The sequence below is a fragment of the Cuculus canorus genome, chromosome 22 (genome assembly GCF_017976375.1).
Source record: "Cuculus canorus isolate bCucCan1 chromosome 22, bCucCan1.pri, whole genome shotgun sequence".
In the NCBI taxonomy this organism is placed as follows: Eukaryota; Metazoa; Chordata; class Aves; order Cuculiformes; family Cuculidae; genus Cuculus; species Cuculus canorus.
In genome coordinates, this window is record NC_071422.1 from 194,670 (window position 1) to 213,379 (window position 18,710).

General features: G+C 46.2%; 1 protein-coding gene across 28 annotated transcripts in view; it reads left to right on the forward strand.

The window, feature by feature from the left end:
• The window catches only part of EPB41 (erythrocyte membrane protein band 4.1), a 97,030-nt gene that overhangs the window by 55,170 nt on the left and 23,150 nt on the right, over nt 1–18,710 (forward strand). For 6 of the 28 annotated variants that reach the window (XM_054086322.1, XM_054086324.1, XM_054086323.1 and 3 more), the window contains 13 exons: nt 89–176; nt 708–860; nt 1,934–2,031; nt 2,372–2,544; nt 3,782–3,898; nt 5,200–5,328; nt 6,833–6,934; nt 8,482–8,693; nt 10,680–10,736; nt 10,861–10,905; nt 11,721–11,783; nt 16,464–16,643; nt 18,498–18,533. In XM_054086322.1, the coding sequence (XP_053942297.1) occupies nt 89–176; nt 708–860; nt 1,934–2,031; nt 2,372–2,544; nt 3,782–3,898; nt 5,200–5,328; nt 6,833–6,934; nt 8,482–8,693; nt 10,680–10,736; nt 10,861–10,905; nt 11,721–11,783; nt 16,464–16,643; nt 18,498–18,533 (1,453 nt within the window). Of the gene's footprint in view, nt 1–88; nt 177–707; nt 861–1,933; nt 2,032–2,371; nt 2,545–3,781; nt 3,899–5,199; nt 5,329–6,832; nt 6,935–8,481; nt 8,694–10,679; nt 10,737–10,860; nt 10,906–11,720; nt 11,784–16,463; nt 16,644–18,497; nt 18,549–18,710 lie in introns of all 28 variants that reach the window. The other 22 variants (XM_054086321.1, XM_054086336.1, XM_054086341.1 and 19 more) reach the window with 16 other exon arrangements.

Genomic DNA, 18,710 nt, shown 5'->3' on the forward strand with positions numbered 1-18,710 from the left:
AATGAGTAAATGGTTTTGTGAAGTCTAATCTGTCCCCTCCTAAAAGCAACAGTTACGGGAATACCAAGCCCTTTCATTTTCTCCCCAGATCCATGACTCCAGCCCAAGCAGACTTGGAATTCCTTGAGAATGCAAAAAAGCTGTCTATGTATGGAGTCGACCTTCACCAAGCCAAGGTGAGAGCCAGCATGAGTGCACGTGCTGTGGATTTTGGAATTCAATTATCCTTCATTATCCCATATTTCAGGGGGTTCCTTTTGAAAGATACAGGAATTAAGGTGGCTACTGCTACAGAAAGAGAGACACAGCAGAAATGCCTCAAGCATTCTTGCAAGAGAAGTGATTCTTCCCCAATGCTTAATACTTATATGTTACAGAAAGCCTTACAAAATTACTGCTGTAGAGAGACCCTTGCTCTGAAGAGCTCAAGATAAGGCTCTGATGCTGCAGGGGCAGCTGCTTTGCCCAGGAGAACACAAGATAGTGTATAGACCAGCCCTCTGAGCAAACAGCATCACAGGAGAGATCTGCAGAAGGGAGGGAGGGCATAAGGAGAAACACGATGGAAAGTCAAGCCTGGCCCTGGCTGTGTGGGGAGCTGAATTCCAGAGAGCCTTGGGGGAAGATTAAAGGGGTAATTGGGAGGGTGGATGTTGACCTGCAACTTGTAACACTGCCACTGCATAACTCCTCATCTGTTTTCCCAGGACTTGGAAGGGGTGGACATCACTCTGGGAGTCTGTTCCAGTGGCCTTCTTGTTTACAAAGATAAATTGAGAATCAACCGCTTCCCTTGGCCCAAAGTCCTGAAGATTTCCTACAGACGCAGCAGCTTCTTTATTAAGATTCGGCCAGGAGAGGTACATTCTAAGTTTTTGTGCTCCTGTCTTCTTTAATTGCCATCTGATTACCACCAGTGGGGTTGCTTCACTAAAACAAAGCGGGGAGAGGGGGCAAGCTTGTCTCTGAGTGAGCGTTTTATACTCTGTAAGGTTTCTGGTCTGAGCTTGGCATTAAGTTCAGGTAGAGCCCGATGACCTTGATGGAGTTGGGTGATGATTTAAACAGTTTGTCATCCAGCACCACCTCCTGGCACCATGTGGTATTCCCAGCATCCAGAGGAAACCGGCAGGAAGTTCACAGCTGAAATTGGAAGAGGACTAACTCCTCTTTGGGAAAGGGGACAAGACAAAGGTTCTTTTTCACTTTCATTTGAAATAAAAGCAATTAAAAAATGCAGACGTAACTTTTAACTAAGCAGAGTGACTCTTGTGAGTTCCCTGGAATAGACTGGTGACTGGAAACATGGTAGGGAGAGGGGCTACAATAGGAGCTGCCTCTTTTCTCCTCTTCATCCTCCTCCTGTTTTGACTGCCATGACCCAGTCTTGCAGGAAAGTCGATTTGCAATGCCATCCCCCAGCTGGGCAGTGTGACAGGGCAGTAAATGAGTAAATGAGTCTGAATGACTGCAAAAAAGGCTTCTACCAAGTAACGAGTGACAGGATGAGAGGAAATAGCGTCAAGTTGCACCAAGGGAGGTTTAAATTGGATGTTAGGAAAAAATTTCTTTACTGAAAGAGTGGTGAAGCCCTGGCAGAGGCAGCCCAGGGCAGTGGTGGAGTCTCCATCCCTGGAGGGGTTCAAAAAACATATAAACTTGGCCCTTTGGGACCAGTCATAATGATTCTATGATTCTAAAACCCATAGTACACTCCTCTGCAAATCCCAGTGCATCCTGAGAGATGCCCAGGCTTGTGGCCAAGCCGTCTTTTCTTGGACCCGAGCTCCTCCTGCACATTGTGAAGTGAGTTGAGCTGCTCTTGGGCTAGACTGGCACTTAGTGCTGCAGCAGAACAGGTTGGTGGGCTGGGGACTGGCCTCTTGCCACATTTATTTCTAACTATACCTATACAACTTATTTTTTTCCACAGCAAGAACAGTATGAAAGTACAATTGGGTTCAAGCTACCAAGTTACCGGGCAGCAAAGAAGCTGTGGAAAGTGTGTGTTGAACATCACACGTTTTTCAGGTGGGTTTTCTAAATTGTAGGCTTGAATAACCTGTGCTTTTAGATCAGCTACTGCAATGAGCACTCCATCAGCGTTCCTTAGGGTTTCACAACAATTGGAGTGAAATAGTTGCACAGACAGCAAGTGTTTATATTGCAATAAATTTCTAGACAGCTTTTGCTTCACAAGATACATAAGACGTTGATCTTCTGTCTTATGTAGCTGTGGAGCTTATTGTTAGCACGTGTTATTTTGTTAAGTGTCTGCAAGAAAGTTCTTTGATTTGTGTTTTAATTTCTCTTAATCTGTCACTTTCTAGATCTAGAGGTATGGTTTTTAAATCATGTGTGTGGTTTTCAGGCTGACTTCCACCGAGGCCATCCCAAAGAGCAGGTTCCTGGCGCTGGGCTCCAAGTTCCGCTACAGCGGCCGGACGCAGGCGCAGACAAGGCAGGCGAGTGCCTTGATCGACCGGCCTGCTCCACAGTTTGAGCGGACAGCAAGCAAGCGAGCCTCTAGGAGCCTCGACGGAGGTGAGTGTCTGGTGTCTCTCCCTCTCTGTTCATGGATTCGGTAGGGTGCTGAATTATTCCTTAAATACCACCTAAATTCCCTGCTTTAAAAAAAAAAACCCAAACCCGCATAACTTCTCACTTTAAACAAGACCTGGATATGAAATGCAAACCAGTAGTAGCACTAGCAAGAACTGACAGACAAAAAGGATGTAGGTGGGTGCTGAAGGCTTGTGGCAAACTTCTAGTTGTAAAGATGTTTCCTCATTCAATCTCGATGCATTTTCCTTTTAGCAAATTGGGAATGAAGATCTTCCAGGATTTGCTTTGTTTAATGTAGCATCTTAAATTACATAGTTTTTCTTGAAGGGAAGGCTATTTTTGCCACAACTGTTTGAAACTTTTTCAGTGTTTGTTAAAGTGATGCTGGTGTTGAAGTTTGTGGCGTTGTCAATCAGGTGGTCTCATCCCTGACATTTTTAAAAGAGCCAGATAGTAGGCTAGAGGAAGTGAGGCATGGAAGGGGGAGTGCCTAAGTTTGCTGCCTTTAATCTGGATCATGGGGTACTTGTAGGATCCAGGAATGAGTGGAGCTTCCCTTTGCACCAAGGAGATCCCGAGAGAGGGGAGCATCCCTTTACACCAAGGGAATCCAGGGCTCAGGGGAGGATACCTTTACACCAAAGGGATCCAGACAGGGGGGAGCTTCCCTTTGCATTAAGGGGATCCAGGACTGAGGAGAGTATCCCTTTGCACCAAGGTGAGCCAGGGAGAGGGGAGCATCCCTTTGCACCAAAGGCATCTGGTGGAGCAGGAGCAGCATTGCTTTGAGCCACACGGCCATGCTGCAACCCAGCAGGGAGCAGGGCTGTCCCAACACCCCATGGCCAGCAGCAGCCAAGCTACGCTGGCTCCTGGCGTGGGTTTACAGGGCTCAGTGACACCCTGAGCCTGGGCTTCATGTCTCAGAGACAGGAGGGAAGCGCTGCTTGGTCTTAGCTCCGTGCTGCAGCAATCAGAATGCCTGCTTGCTGGCAGTCCGGGTGTCAGAGGTTACCCAGGCATGATGCACAGAGGTGAGGGCACCAGCACTGTTGGTTGCACGTTGGCCATGCCCTGTAGCCCTTTACAACCCCAAATGAGTAGAGAAATCCCTGCTGTGATCCTGCATCCAAAGGTCAGAGCCTGGAAAAGTGCAGCCTGTGAATGTAACACTTCTGTGTATGGGCAGTCGTTAACATGTGCCCCGTTTCTTCAGCTAAACGTGCGACTCAAAAAGTTGAGTTCAGAGCCATAGAGGAAGAGAAGCAGGAGGAGGTGGTGGTGGTAGAGGTTCCCGAACCAAAACCTGCGGATCAGATCCGAGAGAAGCCAGGTATAGCTGTGGTGGCGGCTATAACTCTCTGCAGCACCTTTCCTGCCCTTTACATGCTTGTTCCTGGCAACTCAACGTTTCACCAAGTCTGGTGGCTTTGTATTCATTCCTTTGCAAGAAGAGTTTTGCAGCCAGAGGTCAGACAGCCTGGCTGAGCCTTGTCTCTGAAAGACTCCTTAAATTTCTGCCTTGCACCTCGTTCATCTCTTAATTCTTGCGGGGAGGTGGGGAAATCAGGATATGCTTGCACTTGAGAACTGTCTTCTCATTAAATTTGGGTTATTTTGTAAATGCAGATTAGAAAACTTTAAAGTTTGATCTCAAAACTTCTTGTAAAGCTTCTGAAATTCTTGATCCTGGGATCTGCTTGCTGTTTTTTTCAGCGTGTTCTGGGTTTTTTTTGGTGATTGAAGAAATGCTGCCCATTTTGCTACACAGAATTTTTATTTCTTTTAAGATGAGTACAATTAATACTGTTAAGAGGTGTATAGATACAACAGCATATTTGAATATTAATGAGCATAGCACAGCAGTGGTGTTGTCAGGTGTGTGGTCTTTTATCACTTATGTAATGAATGGCAGTGGTGTATTAGGGCTGGAGATAATTTGTATGCAATTGCATTGTGTATGGCTCCACTTCCCTTCTCCCACCCTGATTTTTTTTACAGTGTGCTTTTAACATCACTGTTTTTCTGGTATGAAATCCAGACCAAGCTTTCGTAAAGTCACGTAGCAGACTGTCTCCCCACCACTGCCTTACCCAGAATTCTTGCTAGTCAGCATTGCCTGGCAGGGAAAGCCTGACGCTGTGAAAACAGAAGATGGAGAATTAATATTTAAGACCAGGATTGCTGGCTATATGTTCTTAGTTTTTAAATTTGATCACTCAAGTATGTTAATTAAAGCTTCTAGTTTTTATATAAAGATTTTTATCTAAAGGAGCCTGGATGTGCTTCTCCTGGATTTTACCAGTAAGCACGTGCATCTCCCCAGGCTTTGCATGCAGAGCTCCCCCTCATACCACACTCAAGGGCCGTTTGTATCCCCACGTGTCTCTGTCTGGGCAAGAAGCTTGATTTGTGTTGTTTTTTCCCTCTCATCCCATACACTGTTGAGCCTGGCAGCACTAGAAAGACTGATATGCAGTTGTGTGGTGGGAAGTTACTACTAAGCTGCTGTAAAAATCGCCTTGCTGTTCTCAGCTGCTGCCTTGGGTAGGAATCTCCTCTTGCTGCAGTGACCATCGTGTGTCCGTGTGGTTCTCCAGCTGCTCATAATAATGCATGCAAACCTCTTTCTAGCCAAACATGCTCTTGAAACTTTTGAAATGAAACCCATTGCAGAGGAGGAAGAGGAGGAGGAGAAGGTAGAGGTGGTTAAGGTTCCTGTTGCTGAACCAAAGTTGCCGGAGCCGTTGCAGATGCGGTCAGGTACAGCCGCAGCAGTGTTTGGCATTGGTGTGGCTCCTACGCCTGCCCGTGCTGTGATCTGCTGGGTTGAAGTGATGTTGTGCTGTAGGACAGAGGTTGCACCCTTTGTGGTGGTGTTCATTGCCACTAAAATCGCACCCAGCTTTGCAAGTAATACGCGAGTGCTGCTTTATTGGTGTGAGGTGTTGAGGTGCCGTGCTGTGGCCTGGCTGCGTGCCTGTGTGTTAAGGTGAGTGTGCAGTGGCCTTTTAATGCTTCTCTGCCCTTGTTCCCTCTTGGAAGGTTCATTCCCTGGACCTATGGGAATGTGTGGTGCCTGAAAATCAGGTTGAGTGCTCCGTGACTGCTGGAGGTCACCTACAGTCTGCTATTGCTCTTCACTGGGAAGCCAGCTTCTTCCCTAGTTGGGTTTTTTTCAGAGCAACCTCACTGCTGCAGATACACCCTGATCATAATTAAAAGCAGAGTTGGTTAGTCATAGAATCATTAAGGTTGGAAAAGACCTCTAAGATCACCAAGTCCGACCTTCAGCCCAACCACCCTGTACCTACTAAATGACATCCCGAAGTGCCACATCGACACAATTTTTGAACCCCTCCAGGGATGGACTCCACCACTGCCCTGGGCAGCCTCTGTCAGGGCTTCCACCACTCTTTCTGTAAAGAAATTTTTCTTAATATCCCATTTAAACCTTTTCTGGTGCAATTTGAGGCTGTTTTCTCTCGTCCTGTCACTTGTAGTAAGGAGGGAGAAAAGCCCAGCACTCACCTTACTACGATCTCCTTTTGGGAGCTGCAGAGAGCAATGAGGTCTTCCCTCAGCCTCCTCTTCTCTAGACTAAACAGCCCCAGATCCCTCAGCTGTTCCTTATAAAACTTGTGCTCCAGACCCTTCACCAGCTTTGTTGCCATCCTCGGTCATTGTAGGAATTGAGATTGAAGCCCTGGAGGAATGTAACTGGGAACTTCACCTGTTTATTTAAAAGCCCTATGCCAGCCCCTGTGCTTAGACGGGAAGATATTGCCTGGGATGGACTGCAGCAGAGCAGGCAGCAGCTGGTGTTAGAGCCCAGCACGTGCACAGCTGCAGCTGCTCCCTGCTTCTCATTCTCCTCCTGCACTCTTTCCTCCTCTTGACACTTCTGTTCCCAGCAGGAACTGTTTTCTTGGCGGGGGTAATGGTGGTTGATATTTCAAATCTCGTATTTTTAAGCAGCGTGTTTTACTGTGTTTAAATTGTCACTTGTCAAAATACCTACATGTAGTAAACCAAGAAAATATAACTAAAATAATGCTGTTCTGGACAGCACAGAACTCGTTGCTGAATATTCAAGGGAAAACCTAGGATCCTCTATTATTTTGCCCATGTATCTCACTGCTCTGAATCACTGTGAGAGGAGCAGGAGTCCCTAAAGAGTGGTGACCCTGTGGGTTTACTGACAGCAGGATTTCCTTTGCTGGTTGATATTCGAGGTGGCATTTTAACACCTGCATAACTTTTTTAGCCAAATGTACTCTTGGCAATGGTGAGATAAGTCCAGTGGAAGAGGAGGAGGAAGAAACAGTGGTGGTGTTGAGAGAACTAGAGCCGATTCCGCTGGAACCAGGTACCACCATGAGGGCTTTGCACACCCGGCATCCTCCTCATCCTGACTGCCCCTGCCATCTCACATCCCTCCGTACAATCTCCCCGACAGCCGTCACCGCTTTCGTGGCATAAATAACACCGGGGCATGGCACTGGTTGGCCTTCCAAAAGGATAACACAGTGCATGGCTCACAGAAATGAACTGCCATGCCAAAGAAGGGGGGAGATAACGGAGATGGAGGTGGTGGTTTGGGGTCTTAATGTGGATTTTCAGCAAGACATGGTGCCTGGCAATTTGGCTGAAAAGTGTAACTTCACATTTTAAAAAATCCAATGCTTTTTTGCCCTTCCACCTTGTGTGGGTTTGGCCACATGGATGCTTTGTTCTGTATGTGGTTTATACACACAGAGGAGGTGCAGTTATCTTCAGTGAAACAGGAATACTTACTGAGGAGTTACTTAAAATTATAATTTCTTTTTTAAAGCTAAATTTTCTAGTGTCCTTGACTGGCTGGATAGGCATTGGTAACCCTGTGTTAGCTGGGGTGAGTTACTCAGCGTGACTCTTGCTGCATAAACTGTGACTTTAGGAATATGAGACCCCGTCAAAGGAATTATTTCAGATGTCTAGGTATCTTTGTAGTGAAATGGCCATAAACAACAACATCAGAACTAAATAGCTTGTTGTGTCTATAGGAACACACAGTGAATTACTTGGGGCTCGCTTTGTCGCGCAGTATTGGCTTGAGTATTTCAGAGGTATCAGGCGTTTCAGGCAATGGGAATTGTTTGGGAAATCAGGATTGAAGGAAAGAGCAGGCAGTTGATTTTGTATGTGCCTAGTGCTTTTATTTAAGACCATCATACTTCTCTGGAAGGTGTTTTTCTGGCAGCATGCTGTTCATTTTTGCACTGTCACTGATCTGGAGATGCTGGGTATCTGCTGGCTGCGGTGGCTGGGGCTGCAGCAGGGGATACCCAGCGGCCACGCAGCCCCAGTGGCCACGCAGCCCCAGCCTGCTTTGAAACCCACCAGGAAGCTGCTGGGAAGTTTTATAGAGTGATACTTGTTGATTATCTTTTTGTCGGATTTGCTGAAAAGACTGGGGACACAGGGAAAAGCTTGTGTTGCCCTTCACAAATCATCCCATTCTTGTTGAAGAGATGCCAGTGAGTCGAGAACACTCCTCAGCTATCAGTGTTTCTATTTTAACGGCTGCACTGGGATGGACTTCTGTGTCTGTTTTGTGTGAAGGACCCAGAAATCAATGGCACGTTGTCAAAAATAGATTTGCCTTTCTGGTGTGGCTTCTCTGCAGGGTGCAAGCTTGCTTTTTGTAAACCATCTGTTGTAGGGTTTTATTTTGTTTTACTTAAACCATAAGGAAAGCAATCTCAATTTCTCCGTACTAAATGCACAAGCTGCTTTACTCAACATTTTTGTTTCTTTGCACTTTTTTTCCTTCTTCCTCTCTTTCTTTTTAAATGAAAGCACTGTAATTTGGAAAGACTTTGGAAACATTATCTGCTCTGAACCTTGTCCCTGTCTGTCTCTCCACATCTGCAGCAGTGGCCGTGATAACCCCTGAGAGGAGCCCCCGTCCCACCTCTGCCCCAGCCATCACCCAGAGCCACGCTGCAGAACCCATCCTGGCAAAGCCTGGCACAAAGGATGTGGTCACTGCCTCTAAAGTAGAAAAGGAAGCAGCGAAACCTGATGTGAGACACGAGGAAATCCCACCAGAGAAAGCCAAGCCAGAGCCAGCCGATGTGTCAAAGGTATGCCAGACCAGAACCTCTTCAGAAGAGGCTGCGCTTGTGCCAGGCTGGAGTGTCAGCTCTGACAGCCGCCCCAGAGCAGCAGCGCTGTGCTATGAGCTTACAGGTTTATTCCTCGTCAGGCATCAGGTGGGAGTGAGGTACAGGGCTCTGGATCTCTGGAAATCACAGTCCTCACCCTTTGGGTGCAAGGAGGGAGGAGGTCAAGGGCGACTGGCGTTCGGTGGTTGCAGTCAGACTAAATGCAGCTGAGAGATGTGTGGTTAAAAACGCTTGCAGGAGTTGCACAGCTGCTCATGGCAATTGAATTTATTCATTCACCTACTGCTAAACTGTCTGCTGATTCCTGGTACGACAGCAGGAACAATTCCAGTGAAACTGGTGATACGTATCTAGTCTGCAGCCCAGCATCTGACTGCAAATGTTTTCACATTGCTAGGCTTTCTCTGGGACAGCTGTTAACGTGTTCTGCAAACTGTGCTAAAACTTGGGTTGTGAATGGCTCTGGTGAGACCTTGAGGGCTTTTTGTTTAAATGATTTCTTTTTAAATGCTATTTGATCTTCCTGCAAATGTCTGAGAGCTCTGCTGGTGTTGGAAGACATGCATTGTTCTCCTGAGTGAAAATAATGTATAAAAGCATTGTTCACATTACAGTGTCCTTAATATCCTGCAAATCTTATTGACTGGAACCTTCGAGTACTGCAGCCTTGAGATACAATTTTCACATTACTCTGAATATTTAGCTATTCTCAGCATTACTGGAGCCACGTTTTTACTCTGACTTATCACATAGTGGTGTTTGTATGACAGACTCCAGGTGAGATCATTATTAATTGAGGTTGGGAGATGGAGGTGAAGAAAAGCCAGCTGCTGTGGCCTGTAATTGTTAAATGAACATTCTAAAGGGATCTTCAGGATGGCACATCGGAATGTGCGTCATGGTACATCATTCCTGCAAGGCTGCTCACCCTCCACAGTCTTAAGTTGAGAATAAGTAAATCTTATTCATCCCATCTCACTTTTTAGAATTTTTTTCCTAAATGGTTAAATGCTCGATTTTTTTTTTTCTTTCTCTGAATGTAGATGTGGGAGGAAATTGTGGATTTGAACATGCCGAATTTACCCTTTTCCTCAAATACAGCTGCATCACTTAACAACCAACGATGCTTTTGCCTTCAGAGTTTTTGGCAGTCCAGTTTCCCTAAAATACTTGCCTTACAGTGTTAAGACAATCTTAGCTCTCTACTTAGGGACAGTAAAGAACTTAATTTGTGATGTTAGGCTGGATTTTCATAGAATTATGGAGTGGTTTGGATTGGAAGAGACCTTAAAGCCCATCCAATTCCAACCCCTGCCATGGGCAGGGACACCTCCCACTGGATCAGGGGGCTCAAAGCCCTGTCCGACCTGGCCTTGAACATGTCCAGGAATGGAGCAGCCACCACTGCTCTGGGCAGCCTGGGCCAGTGGCTCCTCATGTTCACAGGAAAACATTTCTTTCAAAGATCTCATCTAAAACTCCCATTTCTGCTTAAAACTGTTCCCCCACATCAGTTTTGTAGCTAGGTCTCTTCTTACTGACTCTGTGAATGTAATCCCTGTGCATAACAAGTAATGTTCTGTTGTTGAGAAGGTCGGTGTTAATCTGAGCGTGTTGCTTTGGGTGAGATTTCACTTGAGAGATCCAGCTGCAAATGGAATTTGAAAGCATTGCCTGACAAAGCTGATGCCGGTGGGAAGCCAGGCACTGGAGAGCACTGGTTTCAAATGGAAATAATTCTCAAGCTGAATTATTGTAAACGTGCTGTTAACTAACAGAGCTGCGGTGTCATTAACTCTTCCCCGAGGACTGCATGTTGGTTTGTGCATGTTCACTTGGCATTTCAAAACCAACTTTGTGCAGCTGTGTTTTGAAACTAAACGGTCTCTTAAAACAAATCTATTAACAAGAAAATGTTTTTACCAATTTATTTCTTAAATGTAGGTGAGGAAAACCCACATTGAGGTCACTGTGCCCACCACGAATGGTGACCAGCCCCAGGTTTGTGCTGATTGTTCAGTTAGGTTGTTCACGTTTTTTGAAGGTTAAACACTGAGGTTCAACGCAGTTAAATGAACCAACAACTCTTCTTTTTTGTTTTTTTTTTCTTATCACTGCCCGACAGCAGCAGCCTGCAGAAAAAGAGGAAGAGCTGATAAGAATGAGGAAGGTTAGCCATTTTACACTTTCACCAACCAAATTTGCCATATCATTCATGCATCCGTAACCTGTTTAAAAAGACAGTGCTCCAATTTCTTCATGTGTTTTGGGTTGGGTTTTTGGTTTTAAACTGCAACTATCAAATATTTGATTTTAAAACAAATAGCTTTTTGTCCCCTAAACACTCTGGTTGCTGACATTATGCATGTTGAGCATTCCAGGGCAACACACTTGGTTTGATTTGTAAAATCGATCTGCTCTGTAACAAATGTAATTAGAAACCAAAGAAAGCCATGAAGTGTGCGTTCCTGGAAATGCAAAAAAAGGAAAGTATGCTTTTTTTTGTATGGTTTAAGTAATAGGGGACATATCCAGGATGGGAAAGGTGGTTAAAACGTGGTCACTGTGCACACTGAGACCTTGTACAGGTTACACCAGGCAGTGCAGCCTCATGGGTGGGCACGTGTCACTCTCAGGAATGTGAGGTTGTGACTCCGTGCAAGGCTTCCACAGAAAACCAGTAAAGTGTCTCTGTGTGGCAGCGATATAAACAGAGGCAAAAGCCTGTGAACCCCTGGGAGCTGTCTCTTTAAAGGACTCATTGCATTGCCCCATTCTCCATGAGCAAGAACCCCATCTCCTGGTGGTGGCCCCACGCTGTTGCTGGGTCCCTGCCCCATGCTGGCACAGTGCTGCGCTCCCGACCTTGAGTTAACTTTTTTAATTTGCCAATTTGTCAATTCCCGCAAGAACAACGTTTTAATTTTTTGTGCTTTTTCTTTTTTTTTTTCCTTTTTGTTTCCCCTTTTTCTTTCATTTTCACAGAAAAGATCAAAGAGGCTAGATGGTGAAAACATTTATATCAGGCATAGCAATTTAATGTTGGAGGTTTGTATGAACTTGAAGCTTTTTTCAGTTGCATTTGCCTAGACCCTCTGCATCTGCGCTGAACTTTTTTCTTCCTCTTCTGCCGCTGCCTTTGTTTTTGCATGCTGTTGCATGAAAGACCTAATTATTTTGGTTTTACATGTGCTTTTGCATGGTGACAGTAAACATGACTATGTGCATTCTTCCTTCTACCTCTTCTGACTTTCATTCCCTCATACTTACTCAAAATATATGATTAGCAGAGTTGTGTGTTCAGGTCTGCTCTCAGAACTGCTGGGTGCTCATAGAAGCATGGAATGGTTTGCATTGAAAAGGACCTTAAAGTCCATCCAGTTCCAATCCCCTGCCAAGGGCTGGGACACCTCCCACTGGATCCAGTTGCTCAAACCCCCATTCAACCTGGTTTTGTGGCCGGGCTTCATTTACAAGTTTATACATGCTTGCAATAAAATGTTTTCCTGGGGCAAAAGACGGTCTGTGAAAATGCAAAATTCAAGATAAGCTGCATGGGAAATTGTCACTTCCATGGCACTCAGACCACCACGATGTCCAAGCTGCTTCAGGCAGGAGTAGGTCCTCCTTTTGGATGCTCCTACCAGCATTACAGCAATGCTTGCAATATTGCAGTTCTCATCCTAATGCATACTGGCCTTGCAGCATCTTTAACGCTCCCCGAGGCCCCATCGCGCATCAATGCCAGGTCCCCATGGAGGGGACACCAGGGCTTGATGCTTGTGGAGAGAAGCCATTTCATCCCTCTGCATACAGCTCTTCCCTTTGTCTCTGGCTCTTTACACTTGGTTTCACCCAAGTACTATCTCAGAACAGACCATGCCAATCATATATTTTATTTGTTTTAATACACTGTGTTATGGAAGACGTTTTGTGGCTTCTGATACTCTGTGTTATGTGTTCCTACTCAAAACTGCAGCACTAGCAGCTGGTAGGGTATCCCTGTTGGTATCTCTTGCAAGTGAAGTGTACTAACTGCCTTCTCCTCATCTCAATTTTAAAAGTTTTACAGCTTTTGGGTAGTTTTTTAAATCTTTTTTTTTTTTTTTTTTTGACTGCTACAACTTAAGCTTTCAGCCACACGTGAAGGGGCTGTGACACGACAGGCATGGTTCTGCTGCCACTGGAGCACTGTGAAGATTGTCCCGGTTGCTTTCTTTCACCCAAGTGGAACAGCTCCATCTCCCCGACCCCAATCAGAGCTTTTCTAATGCTTCAAAATCCCTTTTTCCTGTAGTGCAATACTTGGCTCTGGCACCCAGCCCCTTCTACAAGCTCCTTCCCTTCCTGCTGCCCTTCCCACTGGTTCTGTTGCAGGTGCTCCAGCCCTCCCTTAGAAAAGAACTCACCCAGCAGCTCACTCGCTTTATTCCTTTTTTTTTCAATCCATGCATTTGGCAAATCAGATGTTTTTCCAGCAGACCTCATGTTCCTGAAGCTGCTGCTTGATTTTCTTGAAAACCATCTAACACTCTGTGCTCAATAACCCAACCCTCCACGTTCATACAGAAAGGGCAAAACAGGAGGAAAAGACTTAATGCTTAGCGAGCTTGTTCCTCAAGATGCTTTCAAGACCTGATGTGGCTTCACGTACCTCCTCGTGGCTTTAGCTTCTCCGCAAGCCCTCCAGGACCAGCTGTTGCACAGTCGTGAATAGCCAAGGTGGTCTTTCTCTCTTCTCTGAACCAGGAGCAGCTATAGGGCTCCTGGACTCAGGCAGGGTTTTGCCCTGGAGTCTTCAGCAGCCTTATTTGTGCTTTTTTTCTCCTAACTAGCTAGCACTTGCTTGTGCTTTCATCCAGGATGTGTGCCAAAACTGATTTTTTTCCCTCTGAATTGTGCCAAAATGAGGAAATAGTGAGGCTTTGGGGCTTTGGGCTTTGGGCTCTAGCCTTGCAGAGAGGGGTAATACATTTAGACTAGAGCCCCGTGTGTCCTGAGTAAGCTGTAGGGGTGCAGACACTGGGGGAGGTCCCTCCTTTAGGGATGCATTTGCTTTCCCATCTTTTAAAATCAGTGGGCTGAGATCCACCTAAAAACGTAAAACCAGTGACGTTTCCCAGAGATGCTTCTACTTACCTTGATTTTCCCCTTTCCAGCGGGTGAGGCTTGCTGCTTTTTGGCTCTGTCCAGAAAGTTGTTGTTTGGCTTATGCCTATTTTATGCAAAAGCATTGTTTTCAAAAACTCTGATTTGCTTGCAAGGAAAAGCTGGTTTTAAACAAGTAGAAGAGAGCTGACTTGCCTTGAAGTCTATGTGTTTATGCTGTAAGCTGGCATCATAGACTAGAAACTGGGCTCTATCCAGGTGTGGAATTTTAGCCAGAGTTTCTTGATTGATTCGGCATAAAGTGAGTTCTCCAGTCGATTTTAGAGGGCTGTCATCTCATCTTCACAGAATCACAGAATCACAAGGTTGGAAAGGACCCATTGGATCATCGAGTCCAACCGTTCCTAACACTCCCTAAACCATGTCCCTCAGCACTTCATCCACCCGTTCCTTAAACACCTCCAGGGAAGGCGACTCGACCACCTCCCTGGGCAGCTGTTCCTGTGCCCAATGACTCTTACTGTGAAGAATTTTTTTCTGATATCCAACCTGAACCTCCCCTGACGGAGCTTCAGGCCATTCCCTCTAGTCCTGTCCCCTGTCACTTGGGAGAAGAGGCCAGCTCCCTCCTCTCCACAACCTCCTTTCAGGTAGTTGTAGAGAGTAATAAGGTCTCCCCTCAGCCTCCTCTTCTCAAGGCTAAATAACCCCAGCTCTCTCAGCCGCTCCTCATAAGACTTGTTCTCCAGCCCCCTCACCAGCTTTGCTGCTCTTCTCTGGACACGCTCCAGAGCCTCAACATCCTTCTTGTGGTGAGGGGCCCAGAACTGAACACAGTATTCGAGGTGCGGTCTCACCAGTGCCGAGTACAGAGGGAGAATAACCTCCCTGGCCCTGCTGGTGACCCCATTTCTGATACAAGCCAAGATGCCATTGGCCTTCTTGGCCACCTGGGCACACTGCTGGCTCATGTTCAGTCGGCTGTCAACCAGCACCCCCAGGTCCTTCTCTTCTGTGCAGCTCTCCAGCCATTCTTCCCCCAGTCTGTAGCGCTGCATAGGGTTGTTGTGCCCCAAGTGCAGGACACGGCATTTGGTCTTGTTAAACCTCATCCCATTGGTCTCGGCCCAGCAGTCCAGCCTGTTCAGATCCCTTTGCAGAGCCTCCCTACCCTCCAGCAGGTCGACACTTCCTCCCAGCTTAGTGTCATCTGCAAACTTGCTGAGGGTGCACTCAATGCCTTCATCCAGGTCATTGATAAAGACATTGAACAGAGCTGGACCCAGTACTGAGCCCTGAGGAACTCCACTTGTGACTGGCCTCCAGCTGGAGTTAACTCCATTGACCACCACTCTCTGGGCCCGGCCATCCAACCAGTTTTCAACCCAGGAGAGTGTGCGCCTGTCCAGGCCAGAGGCTGACAGTTTCTGAAGCAGAATGCTGTGAGAAACTGCGTCAAAGGCTTTACTGAAGTCCAAGAAGACTACATCCACAGCCTTTCCCCCATCCAGTAGTTGAGTGATTTTGTCATAGAAGGTGATCAGGTTAGTTTGGCAAGATCTGCCTTTTGTAAACCCATGCTGACTGGGCCTGATCACCCGGTTCTCTTGCGTGTGCTTCATGATAGCACTCAAGATTACCTGTTCCATGACTTTCCCTGGCACTGAGGTGAGACTGACAGGCCTGTAGTTCCCCGGATCCTCTCTGCAACCCTTCTTGTATATGGGCACAACATCAGCCAGCCTCCAGTCTAGTGGAACTTCCCCAGTCAGCCAGGACCTCTGGAAGATGATGGATAGGGGTTTGGAAAGGACATCCGCCAGTTCCTTCAATACTCTTGGGTGGATAATACTCTTGGGTGGATAATACTCTTGGGTGGATTTAGACTTCATTTCAGAAGTCTAAAACCTCCTGTGCTAGCTCCTGAAGGGATGAGATGGGGGGAGGGGAGGAAAGGCAATGGGATATTCTGGGACCAAATATAGTTCCTAGAAGGATGAAAGAGAATAGGCATGAGGAGAATAAATAAAATTGGGAAAACATTTTCTTAAATATTAATTGCATTTACACCTGTGAATATTCAAGCTAACAGAGGGAAAAGAAAGCAACCCACCCAATTTAAAGGCATTGAATTAAATAACCCAAACAAATATAGGATCACAGAATCTAGAACGATTTGGGTTGGAAGGGACCTTAAAGCCCATCCAGTTCCAACCCCCTGCCATGGCCAGGGACACCTCCTACTGGACCAGGTTGCTCAAAGCCCTGTCCAACCTGGCCTTGGCCCCATTCAACCTGGCCTTGCAACTTAGAAAAATCGCAGATAGGGAAAACCCATGAGATTACATCTCATCTGTCATCACTTTTGGTGTAGCTTGAGCTGATCAATGGCACATCCCACTCCTGGAGGAGACTTCACTCCATGCCGATGGCAGTTTATCCCAATTAATACAAAAGGAAAGAGGAGAGAGGACATTCCCTTTGTGTGTTTTTGCAGTGTGAGCACATTGATGGAAGTCGCCAACAACTCTGCTGAGCGCAGCTTTGCTATGCAGCAGCGTAGGCAATCACAGGTGTCGTCTCTGTGTCTCTTCATTTACCCTGTCCTTTTGCTGCTAGGATCTAGATAAGACCCAAGAAGAAATAAAGAAGCATCACGCCAACATCAGTGAGTTGAAGAAGAACTTTATGGAGTCCGTCCCAGAGCCTCGGCCGAGTGAATGGGACAAACGTTTGTCCACTCATTCCCCATTCCGAACTCTCAATGTCAACGGGCAAATTCCTACAGGAGTGGATGGAGTGAGTACTTTGCGGCGCGTGGGCCTTAGTGCACTGCGTTGTGCTAGGGGACAACTTTGCAATGTAGGACTTGACCTCAGCTCCGCTTAGTTTGGGTTATGTTGAATTTTAATAGTTAATATTGAATTTTTACACATGTAATCGTCTCTGGGAGAATTGATGCTTTGGTCATAGTATCATAAAATTGTGATATTGGGTTTTAGTAGGAAGGTTATAGGAACTCTTCACCTGGGTTCGATGCTGCTTTTCCCAATGTTGCTGTCACCGTGATACTAGACTTCATTTCACATGGTTGGTTTGGGGACTGGCTCATTCCTGGTGCCAGGGAATGCATCTCCCCAAAACACGGAAAAAAACCCCAAACCCAAACACCAAAATTAAAGGGAATTATTGCTTCAGAGAAAATATTGCTGGTAACCCAGTGGAGAAACACTAGGGTGGTACCCATTTTCAGAAGTCATTTTATTCTCCAGTTAATTCGGTATGTCATTGGGTTTAGTTTTGCATTAGGATCTGCAGGTGCTGATCTACCTCAAGAAGACTCCTCAGGTGGCTACAGCAGGGCCACTCATACGTGCTGGGAATATTTCTCCTTACAGGAACAGTGCCTGTGTGTTAATAGCCACATACAGGCACAGTTTCTCTGCTAATTTCCTTAAAAAGGTAATTTTTCAAAGAAACCAAGTTGGAACAGAGATCTGCCTGCCAACTGATTTCTTCTTGGATGTCAAAGAGCTTCTCTGTTTGTTATTGGTGTTACCTTGCTCAGTTTTGGAGCTCATGAGTAAAACAGTAGTCAGAGGCTGTGGTGATCAGTCCCTTAAATAATAAATGTGATTTTTCTTTACAACTGAAAAATTGCTTCCTGGCCACAGTGGCGGTAGTTGTAGACTTTCCTGGTCCAAGCCCAGCTTCTCCCCTTCCTACCCCCAGCACTGCAGATAAGCTTGCATTTCAGCTTCAAACCATTTTGAGGGAGGTACTCTAAACAGAAACCGTCCTGCCATGGAGGGAGAGTTATGAGAACAGGAATGAGAGATTTTAACCACCAAGTTTACTGCAGGCTCCTCAAAGCATAGAGAAAAGCTATGACAATTACAGGGCTTTACCCCCAAAAATAATGAGTGGCGATCATTATCCTTTGAGTTACTCTGTTCAACACATGGATGGGCTTTTCTCTTTTGTTGCTGAGTCTTGGTATAAATTCTGCATAAACTGCAGCAGGGCGGTGCAGAGCTCTGCCCACAGTACCATGGGATTTGTGGACCTGAGGGTGGGATAGAGCTGGGGCTTTCAAAATCCACAGCTGCAGTTCAAGAATTACCTTCTTGGTTATGATGAATTTCTTGCATGGTGACCACATTGTGAGATCTTGGGGGCCTGCAGTGGTCCACAGCGACTGAGGGTTGGTGTCAGCTCTGGATTTGCATTTCTGGAAATTCGCTGTTAACCTGGTCCTCTCTGGAGTGGTCTTGCTCTGAGGCGAAGGAGAACATGTTCTGCTGTGAACTTCCGGAAATGCATTTTTGAGATGCTTTGAGCAACCTGATCCAGTGGGAGGTGTCCTTGCCCACGGCAGGGAGCTGGAACTGCATGATCATTAAGGTCCTTTCCAACCCAAATCATCCTATGATTCAGGTTGGATGAGGCACCTTCCAGGAAGAGTGTTTCCCTCCACTGGCACATGTTGAAGGTTGGTAAATCACGATGCAAAGCAGTCCTGTTTCTCCTGTTAATGGTGGTATCTTCACCCTGCTGTGGTAGCCAAAGTGTATTTAGCTAGGGGCTGGTTTTCTGCTGTTCCCGTGTGTTTTATTGCAAGACAACTGAACCTTAACACCTTTGTGTGTCCAGGTCAAGAAAGTCACTGTCCTATCTTCTGAGAGACAGGTTGGTGGGCTCGAGGTAAAGCTGCTGCTCTGATATGTGCTTCTGAACCAGACTTTTGCTATTGCAATGGCACCAAGCAAAAACTCAACAGCAGCTGCTGGATAATGTTTTTTCTTTTGGCTAGATGACGTAGTTTCATAATTCACACTGAGAGGACTTTTGCACTGCTGCAGCTTT